The 18,743-nt window shown below is 65.3% G+C and overlaps 1 protein-coding gene across 1 annotated transcript; it reads right to left on the reverse strand.

Moving 5' to 3' along the window:
• Positions 1 to 811: 811 nt before the first annotated feature.
• TFAP4 (transcription factor AP-4) lies at positions 812 to 15,812 on the reverse strand. The gene is made up of 7 exons (XM_067306448.1): positions 15,447 to 15,812; positions 7,866 to 8,031; positions 6,984 to 7,082; positions 6,225 to 6,395; positions 5,206 to 5,343; positions 1,438 to 1,596; positions 812 to 1,179 (listed from the first exon to the last, which is right to left on the reverse strand). The coding sequence occupies exons 1-7, from the start codon at positions 15,809 to 15,811 to the stop codon at positions 985 to 987; spliced, it is 1,293 nt and encodes a 430-aa protein (XP_067162549.1). The 5' UTR covers position 15,812; the 3' UTR covers positions 812 to 984.
• Between the last annotated feature and the right edge of the window lie 2,931 nt (positions 15,813 to 18,743).

An 18,743-nucleotide genomic window follows, 5' to 3' on the forward strand; every position in this document is an offset into this window, starting at 1 on the left:
CGCGATGCCGCCGTGCCCCGGCCGGGCAGCGCCGAGGCCGGACCCAGGCGGGAATTTGCCATTCGATTTTAGTTCGGGGCTGTCACCAAAAAAAATAAAAATAAAAATAAAATAAAAAATCAAACTCCGTCCCCATCCCCCTCGTTGGGGCTAACGGAGTCCGAAAGGTCTTGGCGGTGGTGCGCGCCCGCCCTCTCCGCCCTGCAGCCCGGGCTCACACGAGCTCATTCCCGTTATTTTTAAGTGGCTAAGTGTGTTTTTCTCGTGCCCGGCGCGGAGCCGGGGGTATGGCCGGGGTGGCAGGGGAAGTAGTGAAAGCGCCGGCGGGGCTCGGCGCACCCCGGCGCAGCCAGGAGGGACCCCCGGCCCCCCAGCCGCGAGCGGGTGCTGTGTTTTACGCAGTGTCACTTCACTTGACATCCCTTGCAACCCCCCCCCCACACTTTAAAAATTAAAAAAAAAGGAGAAAAAAAAATCAAAAACCCAACTGAAAAACCCCGTCCCAACAGAAACGCGTTCGCTGACGCACAGCACCCGCTCGCCAGCGGGGAAAGCCGGGACTGGCTTTGGTTTTGCAGGATTTCCCGCAGGTTGGCAGGTGGGGTGGGGGTGGGGGGGGTTGAACAAAACTCGGGAGGATCCGACCCCCCCACCCCACCCCGACCCCAAATGCCCTTCCCAAAACAGTTCGGCTGAGCTCGGAGCCCAGGTTCCAGTTTTGGCCCGTGTCGAGTTAACGCCGCTGCCCTCCCGCCCGCCCGCCCCCCCCCCCGGTGCCAGCCCCCAACGCAGCACCCCCCCGTCCCCCCTGCTTGCTTTGAACTGAACAGTGAACTTTGCCTGCTGCTAGCGCTCTGATTTACAGTATAGGAAAAAGGTCATAAAAGAGACCCAAATCGCATTGTATTTTTTAAAAATTTCAGCATATTCTCTGACGTTTCCCTCCCCTGCCCCGTCCCCTCCCCGGCTGCCGGCCAGGGGGTGTCAGGGCAGTTCCCCTTCCCCCAAGGGGTCTTCTTTGCTCTGGTCCATGGAGTCACTGTCGTTGCCCTCCGTGTCGGAGGCGGTGTCGGAGTTGGAGGGCTCAGGGCAGGCCCGGACGGGCGTCACGATGACCGCGCGCCTCTGCTCCTCTTCCTGCAGCTGCTTCTCCTGCGTCCCTTCGATGTGCTGGATCGCCTGCCGAGGGGAACCGCGGGCCGTGAGGACGTCCCCGCTGCGAGGGACGGGGGCTGCCCCCAACGGCACCCCGCTGGCTTTGGGCCGGGACCCGCTCCAGAGGCTGCCGGCAGCCTGGGCGCACTGGGGAGCGGCGCGCGTCTCCCCCGAACCCGACCGCGGCCGGGCAGGCACCCTCCGGCTCGGCCCCGCGGCTCCCGGGCGCCCCCGACGCCTGCTGGGCTCCCGCGCGCTCCCTCCCGCTGCCGGCCCCCCTACCTGAACGATGGTGTCCAGGTTTTGCCGGGACGTGGAGACTGTGTTGATGACAGAGGACGGGCCCATGGTGACCACGGTGACGTGATGGGAGGGAGGCGGCGCTGGAACGATCACAGTGGGGTGGTGGGTGGGTGCTGGGGGACCATGTGCTGGCAGGAGCTGGGAAGAGAAGCAAAACCCCCGTTAGCACGGAAAAACTCCCTCCGGCAACCTGGTCCCAGCCGGCAGCACCCAACGCCCTGGCACCCCAACGCAGCTCGACATCGCCTTCCCCGAGCTCAGGCGCCGGGAGCCAACCCGGGCAGCGGATACCCCCGGGGGCCCCTCCACCCCACGACACCCCAGCCCACGATGAGGGTGGTGACACCGAAGGGAGCCGTATCCTTCTCGCCTCTCCTCCAAGCCCACGTGCAGCCACAAAAGCTAAGGGGGAAGAAGCTATCACTATACGTCCTTGCTGCAGGCTCAGGAATACAGCTCAGCAACTCTTCCTCTCGGCCACGGGGGATTTACTCAGAGGGCTTTTAGGGGCTGCGGCATTCCCTGGAAGGAGCATCCGCTCCTCCGGCCACGTCCAGCGCAGAAGGCTGCTGCACCGCAACGCAGCGTGAAGCCGCGGAGTGACCCAGCAGCGCAGGCAGCCTTCGCGGCCGCGCTCCCCCGAGCACACCGGCAGGGCTCCTGCTGCCCCTTGGCCCAGCAAGGGCTGTGGGCCCTGCACTGCTGGGGGGATTGAGCACCCCCAGTCCTTCCCACGCCCACGCCATATCCTTCCCAGGGGGCAGAGGGTCCGCAAAAGGCAGCCAGACTGGCACTGGCTGGGTCAAACTGATCTGTCTTCTCCAGGCCAGGCGCTGGGCTGTTTGGGTGTCGAGAGCACAGGAGTTTTGCAAGTGCCCAGAAGCGCCAGCTCTTGGCGAGATGTCTGGCTCAGAGAACTAGGCACAGGCAGGTAATTAAGGAAGAAAATGTGCCCCATAACTCAATCCCCATGGTCACTGCAGCATTTTCACAGGACGCCGCGTCTCTCTGCACCTAGTTTTAATGTAGGGTAACTGCCTTGAAGGGGGAAGAGAACCAGAAAAGACGCACCCCATAGGGGAGGAAAGAGGTGGGCAAGAGCCCTTGGGCCTGGGCAAGGAGATGATGGGGAAAGCATTGCACATCGGAAGCCCAGACCTCTTCAAGAGACAATAAAAGCTTGAACAGCCGCCGAACTGCTCAGGTTCATGCATCCTCCTAGACGGACGCTACAGCACTCCATCTGAGAGCTTGGTGGCCTTAGCTTTGGCAGAGCAAGAGGCAAATGGGGCTGAAAGGGCTCCAGACCTCTACCCACAAATGTGTTCCAGCTTCCTCTGAGTGCAGGAACACAGATTTCCATTTGCCCAGCTGCAGCGCAACACCTCCCCTGCACCCAGCACCGACTTTGGCCAACATATTATTACGTTGTGCAAACCCGGGAGAAACTTCAGGAGTGCAAGAGGCAACTCCCAGCCCGTGTTCGGAGAGGAAAGAAATCAGGGACCAGAGGAAAGACAAGTAACTGCCCCTTCAGCACAGACACATGCTGGATTGCTCTCCTGCCTCTCAGGATGAATTTGAAGAATTCCCTTTATCCTGAAGGGGGAAAGACCTGGCTTTTAAGACAGTGGAGGCAAAAGCCAGATCTGAGCTACCGCTGCGTGCTAATCCTCAAATCACTCTGAACTGCTCAGCTGGGAACCTGCCGCACCCCTAAAAGATCCTCGTTAAAATAGCGGATGCAAAGAAACGCCCTAGCAGGAGGCTAAGGAAAGTTCACCTAAAAATAGGCTGAACTTCCCTAGGAGGCGGCTGGGCACGGATCCTGTGGGGAAGCATCTCTGGAGAAGCCAAACGACAGAGGAAGTTTTTCTCGCTCCCTTTGAAGTTCCCCATGCCGGAGTCTCCCCAAAGGCTGAGCTTGAGGGATGGCTCAAAGTCAGGGCTGTGACAAGCAGTGGAGGGAATCACCAGTGCAGGGACCGCGCTCTCCTCCGTTCTGCTCCAAGCACACATAAGGCTCCCCAGAGCATCAGCAATGTGATTTTGGCAGGGGTAAAGATTGAAGACTCCAGTACCCGCAGTCCTGCAACTTCTGCCAGGCAGCAACACTTGCTGACTTGCCTGCTCCCCAGCCCCAGCCCGGCTTTGCATATGGTGGGGCTGGTTTGGGGGCCTCCAAAAATAGGCTGGAGTCACCCAGTGAGACTTGAACCTTCAGAGGTGGTGTTGGACCTTTATGTCATTGCAAACCACCAGCTCTGGCACAGGAAGCACTACCTGCATCAGCTGCTCACAGAGCATTTCAGCTGCTGGCATCACCCGTGGATGGGGCCCAAGACCTGTTCCTCACCTGTCCCATGCCCAGGCCACAGCAAATGCAACAGAAACGTGCCTGCTGAAGTCTGCCCAGGGCTGGGAGCCAGAGCGAGTGCCACAGCTCAGCCAACAAGCGGGAGCACGGTCTCCTCCACCTGAGCCCCCGGCGAAGAGGCCAGGCTGGGAAAGCTCAGCAGAGAGGAACTCGGCTCCTGGGGGATGCAATCAGAGGCGGCCGCACCCAGCGCCTCCCGGCAAGGCCTTGGAAGGCTGCGGTCCCTCCAACGCCAAGTTGAATCACTGCCAGCTAAAAAGCGATCTTCCACATACAAAAGCCGCCAGCGCTGGGGAATGGAGCCACTTGAAAGCTGCTGTGATGTGGTCCAAGCCACAATGCCCCCAACACGAGGGGCACCTGCAAACGCTAACCAGGGACCATGGAGAGAGGCTGGTGGTGGAGTCCTGCAGCGGCACACGGAGCAAGATGGGGTTCTGCTGGCAAGGATGGGAGCACCAAGCACCAACTCTGGAGCAGGTGAAGAAGGAGCCGTGGCCACCATGGAGCAGCTACCATGTAAGGCAGGGCTCTTTGGCCTGGGCATAGCCTGCCACAAGGCCAGACTCTCCCCAACCCGCCCAAGCACCAGTGCTGCTAGTGGGATGGGGGAGCTGGCTAAATCCTGTGTCTGGCTCTGCTGCCCAGGGAGGTTTGGGATGCAGAGTCACATGCCACCAGCCAGGGTACTCCGTGGCCACAGCCCGGAGAAGCAGCCCTGAGCTGGGAACAATCTATCCAAGCTCAGACCGGAGCCGGGGCGTTAAGCCCGTTCCCAGCCATGACAAGGGCTGGTGGGCCCGTTTCTGGGTGGACCAGAGCAGCAGTTCTGGGTGCCAGCATCATCAGCAGAAAAGCCAGGACCCGAGCCACACTCCCCACCACCCTTCCTGCAGGGGCACCTCTGGGGGACTCCAAGGCTGGCAGCAGGACAAGGCAGGGCCAGCTGCTAGTGCCTTCCCCGGGGCAGACACAGGACGTGGCAGCCAGCCAAGCTGGCTACAAGGAACTTGGTGTCCCGGGATGGGGGCACATCACCAGATCTCTCTGCAGTGGGCTGCAACATCAGCTCCAGTCCCCAAGGGAGCCCAGCCGGGACACAAGCACATGGGGAGGCTGCACACCAAGTCCTGTCCCCACCCCCTGAGAACGAGAGCTTTGCTGGGACATCCCTGTCAATCGCAGCCAGCCCCAGGGACAGGAGATGCCAAGCACCACATCATCGAGCTGCCCCCAACCCCGTGCACTTCACCACCCGCACGCCCGGCTGCACATCTCGCAGAAAAGCTCGCTCAGACACGAGGCAGCGGGGGTGTCCCCGCAGCTGGGCTACGGCCGGGGTGGGCCCCGGGAGGCATCCACGCACTCACCTGGGTTCGGATCTGCTGCTCGCGTTCTAGCTTCTCCTGGTGCAGCAACCTCACCTGTTCCTGCTGCTGCTGGAGCTGCACTTGCTGAGCAATCACCTTCAGCTTCTCGGGGTACATGTGGGCCTCCAGGGAGCGAACCTGGCGGCAGAGAAGGCCCGGATGTGTTGGTGCTGGAGCACAGCATGCTTTCCGCCTGTGTCCACCCGATCCGGCAGCAACACAGCCCCCCAGCACCAAACCCAGGGGCAGGGCATCGCCATTCTGTGTCTGTCCTCAGAGCCATGGGGCAGACCAAGCAGAGACCCTGGGGAGAGCCCACCGCCGAGCCTGGGGAGGGGGCAACTGGCAAACCCCAAAGCAGCCCGCAGCGACTGAGAAACCATGAATTGCTCCTGAACAGAACCCGCTCTGTAGAACGGATCAGACCATCGGGATGCCGTTCGATGTGCCAGACCAAGAGAGCAGCGCAGGAGATAAAGCAAGGCTTTGCTCCGCCGCTGTGTAAGGGACACCAAAATGGTGTTCAGCAGCTCTCTGGGACCTGCAGGTCTCCTGTGTCAGACAGGAGGCATCACAGGAGCGGCAGGTCCTGACTTCCCAAACGCCCGCGACAGCGCCTTGGAGGTGGGCCTCAGCCCAAATCGGCCTCAGAGGCCCCAGGCTGCCAGGTTGTGGTGCTACGAAACGCAACCCGGTGCCACTCGGCCCCTTGCGCAGCCCTGGGCAGGGGAGCCAGGAGAGCAGAGCCGGGCCGGAGCGCTCTGGGCTCCCGCCCGCTCGGAGGCGAGACTTCGGCCCCCTGAGCCCAAGGAGGGTTGGCGCGAGAGCAGCGCAGGCAGGACGGGGGCCGCAGCACGGTGCAGGCCGGCCTGGAGCCGCCAGGCCACGTGCGCTGGGCTCCGGCGCCGCTCCAGCATCCCTGAGCGCTGCCCGCTAGAGGGCGAGCCCACCCCGCGCACAGCCGGCGCGGCGCCGCACGGGCGCCCCGCATCCGCATCCGCATCCGCATCCGGCCTCACCTGCTCCTCCAGCATCATGCGCACCGAGCGCTCCTTGTCGAGCTGCTGCCGGAGCTCGATCATCTCCCGCCGCAGATCCTCGGCCTTCTCGTCTTCCCAGATGTCCGGCGAGCCGATGCCCTCATCTTTGTCCTCCGCCCGTCGCCGTTTCGGGGAGGAACCGCTGAACTCCTGCCGGACGGACGTGGTGTCAGGGGCCAGACCCGGCGGTATGGGAAGGACAGGAGTTTCCCCTCTGTTCCCGCTGCCCCGATCCCCCCATCTGGACCACGCACAGGACCACAGGGTCCTCGATGGCAGAGACGTGCCTGCCCACCCTCCCAGGCTTCACACCAACCCAGCCTTGTGCAAACCCACTTCTTCCAGGAGCGCCTGCCAGTTCACACCATGACAGAGCCCTACTGCCCGAGCAGCTCCGTGGGGCTACCCAAGACCCAGAGGTGCCACGGGCAAGAGAGATCGGGGTCCTGCCTGGATACATTGACCCAAACGGGAAATGGGAGCCCTAGTCCCCTTCTCCTCCTGCTGCAGGGGATGTTAGGTTAAGCTGGGCACCTCTGGATGCCAGGAGGGTGTGAAATGCCTCCATTCCCCTGGCACAGGAGGACAGAGGGTCTCCACCTGACCTCCGGGGAGAAGCAATGATGCACTGAGGCCTCCCAAATTTATGGAAAGAGTTGCTGGCGGCATAGGAAACCAGCCCTTCCTTGGCCAGCCCAGCCCCACCCCAGCAGTGTCGGGCACGAAGGGAGGCACTACCTGGATGAACCGCTTGAGCTGGGTGTTCTGCTGCAGTAGCCGAGTCTTCTCCTGCTCCAGTGAGAAGATGTATTCAGCCGTTTGCTGGAGGATCGCCGCCTGGGGAAGAGCAGGGAGGGGGGCCAGTGAGGCAGGAGACTTTTCTGCAAGGTCCCTCCCCAACCGCAGGAGACCTGCTCCTGCTGAGCTCCCTTCCTGCCCAGGAGGCAGCAGGACCTCTCGTTGCTGGCCCCAGCATCTCCAGGCTTTGCTTCACCTCCAGACCCTGTGGCTGTGCTCTCACCTGGGCTTTCCCTCCACCCAGTCCACACGAATGGCACTAAATCCGATCCATCTTTCGCAGGAATGGTGCCTGACCTACTCCCTAGAGCTGCCTCCTCCCACCACTCTCCTGCAGCATCAAGAAAGTCGCGCTGTGAAAGGGCCCCCTCGTTACCTGGGCACACGCAGTCCCGGCGCTGGGAGGCTGGGTTTTGTTAGACGCACCCAGACTGCTCCTCCGCTCTGGCCCTGGGACACCGAGTTAAATACGCACCCCGTATTTAACGTGCACACAGCCCCACAGAGGCAATTCCCCCAGAGAGGGAACTCCACCAGGCCTCGGGGAAACCAGCTTTGTCCGACGCAATGAAAACACTAGTTCTAAAGTCCCCGGGCGCTAAGGAGCCTGGAAGCGACCGGCGAAATAACGTATGCAGTTATCCCCAACTACGCTTACAGCCCCGTCCTGCCTGCTCAACAAGCATTGCAGAAAGCCTCAATGCGCAGGACGGACATCTGATTTGCACATCGTTGATGTGCTGGAGAACCAATTCCCCTGCTGGGTGTCCCTCGCAGCCCAGAGCAGATGCCACCTCACACGTGGCAGCTCCCTGCACTCACCTTGCTGAGCTTCTCCCCGTCCGTGTGTGGGATGAGCGTTTTCAGAGACTGGAAACCAGCATTGATGCTCTGCATCCGCCTTCGCTCGTTGCTGTTGGCGATCTCCCTGCGTATCCGCCGCTCCTGGTCCCGCTGGGTCTCCGGAGTCAATGGGATGTTGGCCAAGCTGCAAGAAACACCCGGAGTTAGGGAGGGACGGGGCCTGCACCCCTGTGTGCACCCCGGGGACCGCTCACTCTCCGTTTGGAGCCCCAGCGCCGTGTCTCAGGCTCGCCCCCTCCGTTTCCTGCCCTGCTTTGCAAGGACGGGGCAAGCAGCCAAAGGGACTGGCAGGAAAAACCACGGGGGACGATTGTCCCAGCGCCATGCGGGGCTCAGCCCGTGCCTCGTCTCCAGGCACTGATTGAGACGCTGGTAAAAAAGCAGTGGGGAGAAGGTGGGTTTTTTCCACCCTCTCCCCAGTATCCTAACTTCAGCTAGTGCTTGGGGACATGTTGACCCAAAACACAGCCCCTGTGCAGCCCACCAGCTCCATCAGGCTTGGACAGGAGCTGGCCAACAGCAATCCTACAGTATCCGTAGGGCAGCTCCAGACAAAAAGAGAGGAGATGACTCATGGACACCCCACGAGCAAAGATGCCCTGGTTGGAGTCGGACACAACCATCCCCTCTGCCTGCCCCGTGTCCGAGCGTCCTCTGCTACCACCCACTGCCCACCAGCGGGTCGGTCCCGGCTGCGAACACAGCGACCGCTGCGTCGGGAGGCCCCTGGGCGATCCCGGCTGAGCCGCGAGGGCGGCAAAGCAGGACCGCACCCCACCACCGCCGAGCCCATGCGCGGGGCCCGCGGCGAGCCGGGTGCCGTCGCCCAGGCGGGCTGGCGAGGGGACGACGGGGCACAGCGAGGGTCCGGGTCCCCCTGCCCGGGCGAGCGAGGCCGCGGGCTTGCCGGCTGCGGTCCTGGCGGGGCCGGCCGGCGTGTGTGGCCCCGGGAAGGCGGCTCCCTCCCACTCCCGCTGATGGCTTCCAGATGACAGCTCCCAGCAGAGAAGCCCCCGTCCCACCCGAAGCCGCAGCTCCCGCCTGCTTCCTGCCGCCTCCTCCTCACGCCCCGCTCGCTCGCTCGGCAGATGGGCCGGGAAATGCTTCCCAGACCCGGCGCCACGGGCAGCAAGTGGGGACGGGCAGCGGGGAGGGAAGAGCTGCCGAGCGGCAACAGGGCGGGCTCCGGCTGGCCGCCACCAGCTTGCACGTGGTCCGAGCGCTAGTCCCCGTCTGCACCCGAGCAAAGCCCCTGTCGAAGGGGGTCTCTTTTCCTCCTCCAAGCTCAGCTTCTTCGGAGGCCCCAAGACGGAGCGGGGAGCGGGAAGACTAAATCCTAGCGCGCAACAGACTTGTTAAATCCGCAGAATAAAGAGGGAAGGGATTTACACCGGGAGGCGAAGCGGGCAGCATGCCCGCCCTGCGTTTCTCCCCACCTCCACGAGGGCGGCACGGGGACGGAGAGCGGTGCCTGCACGGGGCTCCGCGCTGGGGAGGACAGTCCTGCGGCGCAACCGGGGAGCCGCTGCTTTGAGAAGGACCGGTGACAACTGCAGAGGGATCCGATCCCTCCCGAGCCACGCCGGGCAGCAGCCGGCAACTGCAAGTAATAAGCCGGGCGAGCAAATTCTGAGCCCCGACTGTTCACAAGATAGCTGGCCATTAAAACAAAACAAAACAACGCAACCCACAGACCACACCATCCTGATGATTATCTTGCTTCTCTTTTGTTTCCTGGCGTGAGTTTAGAAGCCAGTCTATTAAAAACCAAGAAACAGATTTCTAAGGGAGCGAGAGCCTACCCGGAGTATAGAAGCCATTATCATGCACATGCTATAATTAAGACTCCACGAGAACACAGCTATTAAAGTCAGGCTGGAAGGTCAGGGCAGGGAAACCCGCACATCCATCCACCTGCCATCCCGCTGTCCCCGTGCCCCCAGCCAGCAGGACGGATCTGAACGCCAGAAGGACCCCAGCCTCCTCCAGAGCCCCTTCCCGGCCCAGGTACGCACCGCCCACCCGCAGGGATGTCCTGGCACGGTTCCCTGGCACTGCTACCCCATAACATGGTTCAACCATGTTGTGAAGCCTGGATGTACTGCCGGGGCTGGGGAAGCTGCGAAACACCGAAGACTAAACACAAGGCATAGCCTCCCAGCACAAGGTGAGATAAGATGGGTTTCAGCCTTCATCTGGAGACGGCGGGGACGGCTCTTTGCCCCCAGCTTGCTTTGTAACACTCGTGCAGGTGCCAAGCAGTACGAGGGGCTGACGCCGCTCCCCGGGACGCCCCGACTCCCAGGCCCCATGAGCCAAGACCGCATCTCACCCCCTCCTCTGCGCTGGGGCAAAGCGCTAGGATCGCTCAGGTCCCTGTGGGAATGGGATCAGCCAGCGGCGCCAAGCAGGCACGAGGCCACCAGATTATCTTCAGGCAGCCTCTAACAGGATTGGCATAACCCGAGCCAGCTGGGATGAGCAAAAGTCTCCCAGAGGCCAAACGCTGTCTGCAGGAAAGGAACAGGGCTGGTGCGCCAGACAGCCCAGCTCAAGGTCAGAAGGGAGAAGGGAGGACTTTCTGCCCGACGAGGCTCTGGGCACCAGCTCCAGGACAGGCAGACTAGACCCGTCCCACCCAGCACATGACAGATGCTCAGTTCAGATAGCAAGGCCTTGTGTCCGCTGCTGGGAATGCTGCAGCTCATGCTGCCGTGGCAGGACGGTTTCTCATGCCTTCACTGCCATCGTCTTGACATAAGCAGGTTTAGGAGCACAGGGACCCTCCCAGACCACCCATCGGCTGCTACAGCCAGGGAGCAAACTGCAATTCCTCCGAGCCCCATCCACCTATGGAAGGATCCCAGCTCAACCTGCAGGGCTGAGCAAGACGCTTGTCCTGATCTGCCACTGCCAAGCGTCATGGTGCAGGTGAGCACAGGATGATGAGCACCCAGTGCACTAGGCCTCTCCCGTGCAGCTCCAAATAAGTGCCCCGGGAGGGTCTGGAGATGTAATGGGTTTCTGGGGGTCTGCCCCACTTGCTGAGAGCAGCTGTCTTGCACACCGGCTCCAGCTCCACGGGCTGAGAGCTGCCTGCAGTGGTATTGTGGCCTTCTGGCACAGACCATGACATCCGGGCAGCCCAGAAGAGCTCACAGGGCTCGCATCCGTTCATGGCTCTCGCCAGCGTTCCTGCAGCCGCTCAAAACACCTCTGTGAAGACTAACCCCCATGGGTTAAAACATACCAAGCCTCTGCTCTTTCCAGCACTAGCTGGGAAAGGGTTACGGGGCCTGAAATCACCAGGGCAGGAGCATACATGTAGGAACAGAAATCGCAGCGAAGACATGGCGATTCTGCCAGAGCAACGAGGCTATTGCAGCCACAGTTTTCTACTATAGGGGGACAAACCAAGGCGGCTGAAATCAGCCCCCAAATACCTTTGTGCTTCTGGCCTTGACTTCACCAGGCCCATGCTTTGGAGGCCAGGCAAGGCCCTTGGGTATCCACACCCGGCCTTGCAATCTCGCATCAGGATCGCATCAGGCGACCAGTATCTCATATCAGACGGCCGCCTCAACGCCCTGCAGCTGGATGAGCCAGAGTGCGCAAGGAGCAAGGTAAGAAATCCCAGTCTCACCTCGAGGACGGCTGCCTGGCTGTGTTCTGGTCGCAGCCTGCAGCTGCGTTTGCATGAGGAACCATCCTGCATGGGAGACAGCCCCTTGCTCCCGTCCCGAAGGAGAGCACATGGCCAGGGCACCGGGCCACGTGTTCATACCTTGGCTCAGAGCGAGGTGGCGGGGGGAGCACAGCCCAGGGCTCTCCGTCGAGACCACCAGCACTGACGTTTATATTTGGAACTGCTGCCAGGTCATCGTCACTGCCATGGTGGGGAAAACACTCCTGGGACCAGGAGAGACGAGCGTAGAGGAGAAGCAACAGGAGGAGATGGACAGCCCTGACCTGTCTCCAGCAGCTGCCCCCAGATCAGGGGCAGAGAGTGAAGGTTCTCTCTCTCCTTCCAGGAAACAACATGTAAAAATGCACCACAGGTGCCCTGCCATATGGTAGGGGAGACCCTCTCATCCAGTGCCCCAGCCTCTAGGGTTAGTCCCTTCCCACGCCGCAACCCCACAGCTCCCACCAGCTCAGCCCAAGATGCTCTGCCAGAGGCCAGGGATCTCTGCCCAGCTCCCAGCTGGGCAAAGGAAACCCGCCCCTCCAAATTCGGCTACTGGCTCCCAGGTGTTCCTGTCTTTAGCAAGACAGTAACCCTCCAGAGGCTGAGCTTGGCAGGTTATAACGACACCGTTCCCCTCTTAAGGGCAGGGTCTGCCCCTCATCTTCTCGCAGCGATGCTTCTCCAGGCCCTAGCATGTGGCTGCATGTGGCTTCCTCCAAGGGCAGCTCAGGGATTTTCACCCATCAGCCACAGCCCCACAAGGGGAATTAGAGACATCTTAGGCCGGACAGTGAGGAAGCAGTTTCTTAAATACAAGAGAAGGAGGAAGAGCCCATTTCCTCACTGGGAGACCTCTCATAACCTTCCCCAGCTGCTCTTCCTGGGAAGAGACTTATAAAGTGACAGAGCTGAACGCAGAAAGGGAATAAATAAAGGCATCGTTTCAGAAGATGGCCTGGCAGTCAAACAACACACCCAAGTACCTCGGGCTACGTCCGCTGGGAACCGGGGGAAGACTTAGACGCGGTTGCCGCCAAATGCAGCCCAGCTGATCTCACGTTCAGCCCCATACGCACAAGAAAAAGCCAGAAGACAACTCAGCCCAGCGCGAGCCGAGATCCTGCCTGCAGAACCGCTGTCTCTGCTCACTCCGGCTGAGCAGACACCCGCAAAGGGCTCGGAGAGAGGGTCGCACTCACCACGCAGGTCCCCCATCACTGCCCAACAAGTCACACCAGCATAGCCTGGTGGACTTCACCACAGGATCAAGTGCCTGCTGGTAACAAGCACTAGGGGCCACTCAGCAGAGCAGGGCTGTGCTGTAATGGGATTAGAGAAGATCCATCCAAACCAGCAATTTTTGCTCACACACGTGTGAAGGACCCTACTCCTGAGCAGCGAGTTCAGCTCAGCCTTGCAAAAGCCACACGCTAAGCACATTGCCCCAGGAGAGACCTGCTTACGCAGCATATCAGGCTCCAGACAAGATACCGATGATAACAAGACTTCAGCAGTAGCCGGCCTTCCGGGCTGTAACCCTGCCACTCACTCACTTCTCTGGCATGTTACTCAAGTTCACCCTTCCTGGTTCCAGCTGTTCCCGCGCAAGTCCACCTGGACACGGGAAGCTCTCTCGCCATAAAAGCTACCGCAGAGAGAAGCCACGGGGTTTCTACAGCCCTCTCTGCCATGGGCACACTAGGGATGTGAGCTTTTGGTTGTGCAAGTGGAATTTAGTCCTTCCCTCCCAAGCTGCCCGCCGGCATGCAGGTGCAATTTGGCAGGGGATATTACGCTCCCCGAGATCTCAAGGAAAGCAAAACCATGGAGGTAACAGAGCTGTCTGACCCTGCCTCTCTTCTTCTCTCCCTCAAGCACGTTGACAAGCTCTGCAGACCCACCACAGACACCCCAGCTTGTTTTCACCAGTCCTGAACAAGTGCCACAGTTTGCGTTGGTGGGAAGAGGAAGTGTGGCCACGTGGGGCAGGGCATCCCCAAGCAAGGGAGACACATGGATCCACAGGCGGCAGGGCGTCCCCGAGCGAGGGGTGGGTGGAAACCAGACCTGCAAGCTCTGCACAGGCTAAGTTTCTCTGTACAGCTCTGCCCTGCACTAGCCGATGCCTGGGGCGAGCACAGAGGCCTGGAGAGGAGGTTCCTATTTTCCTGCCCCGGGTTTCCTGGAGGAGCATCCTGGAGAGTGTGCCGTGTGCCAAGTCCTACAGCGACTGCCGACGGGCTGCCAGGCAGGACGCTGGTGCTCCTCACCCAAGGCACGAGCCCGCGCTACGCTGCAGCGCGGCTCCAGGCAGGACGGGGCAGCCCTGAGGACTAACGTGGCGCTGCCGGGGATTACTCCGGAGGGAAATCCCTGGTGAGGGCGTGCTGCAGGCTCTGCCTGCCCTGGCTCCATGTGGCCGTGGGGCCCCATCCCGCAGCTGAACCCTGGTGCTGGGATGGGTGGAATGGGGTGTCCCTGAGGGGGTGGCAGGGCCACAGAAGCCCCCACGGAGCAGGGCTGCCCTGGAGCAGGCAGGCTCGGGTGGGTCACTGCTGCCCCACAGGCACGAGTAGACCAGGGTGGGTCAGGGCTGCCCCACAAGTGCAGAGGGACTCCAGGGGGTCAGGGATACCCCACAGCAGTGGGTGAGCCCCACCAGGTCCAGGCTGCCCCACAGGGCCCCAGCAAGTCTCAGCTGCCCCACAGGCACATGGAGGGGACCCAGAAAGTCAGGGCCACCCCCCAAGGCCCCTCTGGGACAGGACCGCCCCACAGCAGGGGGTGTACCGTGGTGGGTCAGGGCTGCCCCATAGGTGGAGCTGGGCCTCACCAGGTCCAGGCTGCCCCACAGGCACATGGGGGCCCAGGCAGGTCAGGGCTGCCCCGCGGGTGGAGAGAGGCCCCACCAGGTCAGCACTGCCCCCCAGGGCCCTGGTGGTCAGGGCTGCCCCACAGCACCGGGCGGCCCCGGTGGCTCCGGGCTGCCCCACGAGCTCCCTCCGGCTGAGGGCTGCCCCACAGCACCGGGCGGGCCCCGGGGGCTCGGGCCGGCCCCCAGGCGGCGGTGGCCCCGCAGGCGCGGGCCGCCCCGCAGGGCCCCGGCGGGCAGGGCTCGGCGCGGCCCCGGCCCCGGCCCCGGCGGCGGGCGCGGGGCGGCGGCGGCGGGCGCGGGCGCCGCTTTGTGCGGCGGGGCGGCGTGGCCCGGCGGGGCCTACAGCGCCCACAATGCCGCGGCCGCCGCACTACATGTCCCGGCAGCCCCGGGCCGGCCCGCCTCCTCCAGGAGGGCTGCAGAGTCACGGCCAGGCCCGGTAGTAAACACACCCCCCCGCCGCCCCGCCGCACGCCGCGCCGCCGCCGCCGCCGCCGGCCCCCCGCCCCGGCCCCCCGGCCCCCGGCGCGGCCCCCCGGCTCGGCGCGGCGCGGCGCGGCGCGCAGGGCCCCGGCGGCCAACCGCGGCCCGCCTGCCCGCATGGCCGCACGGCGGGGCCGCGCCGCGCCGAGCCGCGCCCGGCCCATGTGCGCGGCGCCCGCCGTGTCCCGCGCCCCCCCGCCAGCGCCGCGCCCGCCGCCCCGCCGCGGCCCGGCCCGCGCCCCCCCGCCAGCCCCGCGCCCGCCGCCCGGCCGCGCCGCGCCGCACCGCACCGCACCGCGCCGCGCGGGCAGCGCCGCCGCCAGCGCACCCACGTGCTCCGGCCATGGAGGCGCCGCCGCCGGGTGCCCGGGCAGCGCCGCGCCCGCCGCGCCGCGGCCCGCGCCCGCCGCCGCCCCGCGCGGAGGTTGTTCCCCTTGGCGGGGGGGGCGCGGGGGGGCCCTCGGGCGGGAGTGCCGGCGGCGGGGGCACCCACCTGCAGAGCCCGCCGATGACCTCCTTCTCGGATTTCCTGAAGTGCTGCAAGGAGGGCATCTTCTGGGCGGGCACCATGAAGTACTCCATGCCGAGCGGGGCGGGCGGCGTGCGGGACGCGCCGGGACGGGGCGGGCCGGGCTGCGCGCCGCGCGGCTCGGCGCGGCTCCGCCGTCTGTCTGTGTGTGAGTGTGTGAGTGTGTGTGTGTGTGTGAGTGAGTGAGTGCGCGCGCGTGTGTGTATGTGTATGTGTGTGTGTGTGTGTGTGTGTGTGTGTGTGTGTGTGTGTCTCAAGGCGGGAAACAGCTGGTGCGAGCGCAGCGCTCCCTCCCCCGGCGGCGCCGCCTCCGCCAGCCACCGGCCCATGTAAACAAAGGACGGCGCGGGCCCCGTCGGGGAAGGGGAGGGGGCGCGGGGGGGCCGCGCGGCAGCTGGCGGCGGGGGGCGCCGGGCCCCGCGGGGGGGCGCGGGGTGCCGGCGCCGGGGGGGGGGGGCAAATGGGAAAAGGGGGGGGGAAGCCCGCCGGGGCGAAACGCGCCGATGACAGCGGGGAGAGGGGCCTGGGGACGCAACGCCGCCCGCTCGGCCGCGGCGCCTTGCAGCCGTGCTCGTCCCGGCCGAGCACCCCCGCCCCCCCTCGCCAGGCCCCCAACCCCTTCCCAGCCCGGCGTGGCCCCACTAGGGCGGCAGCGAGCCCCCACTGGGTGCGTTGGGTCACCCTGGGTGACCGCGCGCAGCCCGTTTGGCGAGCACGGCGCCGTGGGCCGAGAGGTTGGCACGAGGCGCTTCTGGAGCCGTGCCACGTGGGGCCACCGTGGGGTCGTCCAGCAGAGCCCGCGCCACCCCCAAAGCCGGTGACCCCCCCAGGGGGCCCACCCGGGGTGCAGCACCCTCCTGGGGCGGACGAGCCTCCTAACGTCCAAGCCGACCCTCGCGGGCTGCAACCTGCGGCTGCTGCCTCTGCTTGCAGCCCGCCCCATCGGGGGAGCCGGGCGTCTTCGCAACGGCCCTGCGAGCGCGCCCTCCGTGTCGCCAGGATTAGGCCTGCGTGCCGCGGCTCGGAGCCGAGGTCGCCCCCCGACTGGGTGCGCCCCGGGCTCGGCGGGCTGGCGGCATCCGCTCGGCGTTGCGCGAGGCGCTGCGGGGCTGTTTCTCAACCTGCGGTAGTTTTCGGTTGAGCCGGAGGAGCGCAGGGCGGGCAGCCGCCGCGGCGCGGGGGCTCCCTCCTGCCTTCCCTCCTCTTCGCCTGCTACGGCAACGGAGTCGGCAAGGGCTCCCGGGGCTGGCGGGAGATGTCATCGGGAGATGCAGCAGTGCGGGCACAGGGCTCCGGGCGCAGGGGGAAGCTCCGGAGGCCGGGGCCGGCCGGGGCTGCCGCTGTGTGGCCCAGCTCTGCCCCGGCCCCGGGGTGGCAGCCGCCGGGGCCGCGGGCGGGCGACGGGGCTGAGCCGCGCACCGCTGCTGGCGCGGCTCGTTGGAGGCGTCTTCGCCCTCTGCTCGGCGTTTTCTGCCAACGGCCCCGTTGGCGCAGAGCGCAGGGACCCCCCGCGGCCCCCGCTACGACAGGCTCCCTGCAGGCACCCGCAGTCGCGTCCGGGGCCGGATCTGCAGCCCCCCACGCTGCAGGACCGTCCCGGCCCACCTTGGCACCGGCGGGGACCAGAGCAGCTGGGGCACCCCCTCATGGCCAGGCCTTCCCGTGCCGGCTGGTCCGAGCCCCCAGGCACCCGGGGCCTGGCCTGGCTGGGGAACTGCCCCCCCCCCAGCTTCCCCTTCCTCCCCTGCTTCCTCTCCCCTCGGCTCGGGGACGCCTGCCCCGAGGAGCCGCTCTGGCTGCCCGCGCCAGCCCCACGGCCCAGGGGCTCCGGGCGCCATCCAGGCCTCCGGCGCCCTGCCTGCACCCCATCCCCGTCCGGGGCGAGCGGGCAGGTGCAGCCCCGTTGTTGCCTCGGCACCCCCTGCCCGGCTGCCTCCACCACCGGCCCAGCCCCGTTTCCCTCCCGGAGCTGGAGGGACAGGTTCCGCCTGGGCTCTGCCCATCCCCTTCCCCATCCCCGCCCGGGCCCCCGGCCCAGCCCTCCCCTCCGGAGGAGGCCGCGGGCCTCCCCCCGCCCCAGAGCCCCTTCGCCCCGTCTGCCGGTGGAGCGCTCTGCCCGGCCTCTCCCAGCGCGCTCAGCTCGCCCGGATTTTCCTCGCCCTCCTCGGCCTGCCGCGGGCCGGGCCCCCTCCTCGCCGTGCTTCCCCGAGCACGTGGGGGACTCCCGTCCCCCCCTCGCTTTCCTCCTTCCTCCTCCCCTGCCGCTTCTCCGCTGGCCCTTGGCCGCCGGCTCCGCTGGCAGCCGGCTCGGCGCTCTCCTCCAGGAATTCAGCCCTCCAGATGTCGGAGAGGCCGCGGCATCGCGCGGCTGCTGCGCAGTGAATCAGCCGCATACCAGAGGCGAGGGCGCAAACAGGCCTCCACCCTCGGCCCTGGCCCGCGTGGCCCCCGCCGGGCCACTGGAGCCCCGCGCGGAGACGCTGCCGGCACGCCGGGGCCGCCCCGAAGGACGCGGCTGCCCTGCCACGGGCGACGGGCACGGCCGGGCCCCGCGGCGGCCGGGTGCCGGCTCCGCATGCCGTGGGGCTGCTTCCGCAGCTGGTGCCCCACGGCGCAGCCCGGGGGGGTGTCACTGGCGGCGCCCGCTCTGCCTCCCGGCGCGGGCGGGTTACGCATGGAGGGGACGGCGCCGATGACGGCCCCCAGCCCGGGGGGGCTCGGCCCCCGGAGCGGCTCTAGCGCCGCAGAGGAGGCCGGTGCGCGAGGGGCAGCGGGAGCCTTGCTGGGGCCCCGTTACGCAGCTCCTCGTGCCTGCGGGGGGGAACGGGGCAAGGAAGCAGGGCTGGGAGCCCCTTCCGCTCACCTGCCGTCTGGACAGACGGACACGGGCAGACGCCCCATCCTCACCCCAGCAGCGGGCCGGCGCAGAGCCGCGCGCCGAGGCTCGGCTGCTCTCAGCCCCCGGCAGAGACACCGCCGAGGGCGTAAAGCAGCCGGCGCGCGGCCCCGCTCGCCCGGAGGGGCGCCCAGCCCTGGCATCCCGCCAGCTCGGGGCCGGGGCGCAGAGGGCTCCCGGGGGAGGACATGTCCCCGGGGTCAGCCCGGCCCGGGACGCCGGGACTGCTGTCTCGCAAGGCATTGGGGCGGGGGGACGCTCGAAGCAAGCTGACAATGTTGGCGCGAGAACAAACGGGGAGGCTCAGGCCAGCGACGAGCCGAGGCTGGGAATTAGGAGCCGCTTTGTAACCGCCAGAACAGGGA

Source organism: Apteryx mantelli, chromosome 16, assembly GCF_036417845.1.
Source record: "Apteryx mantelli isolate bAptMan1 chromosome 16, bAptMan1.hap1, whole genome shotgun sequence".
In the NCBI taxonomy this organism is placed as follows: domain Eukaryota; kingdom Metazoa; phylum Chordata; class Aves; order Apterygiformes; family Apterygidae; genus Apteryx; species Apteryx mantelli.

Bases quoted from the DNA above. Each gene is read 5' to 3' on its own strand.
- TFAP4 (XM_067306448.1), bottom strand. From the start codon at position 15,811: ATGGGCCGGTGGCTGGCGGAGGCGGCGCCGCCGGGGGAGGGAGCGCTG. The intron at 6,396-6,983 runs GTAGTGCCTCCC...TCCGTCCGGCAG, and splicing joins AGCTCAAGCGGTTCATCCAG to GAGTTCAGCGGTTCCTCCCC. The intron at 1,180-1,437 runs GTAGGGGGGCCG...TCCCCTCGGCAG, and splicing joins ACCTGGACACCATCGTTCAG to GCGATCCAGCACATCGAAGG.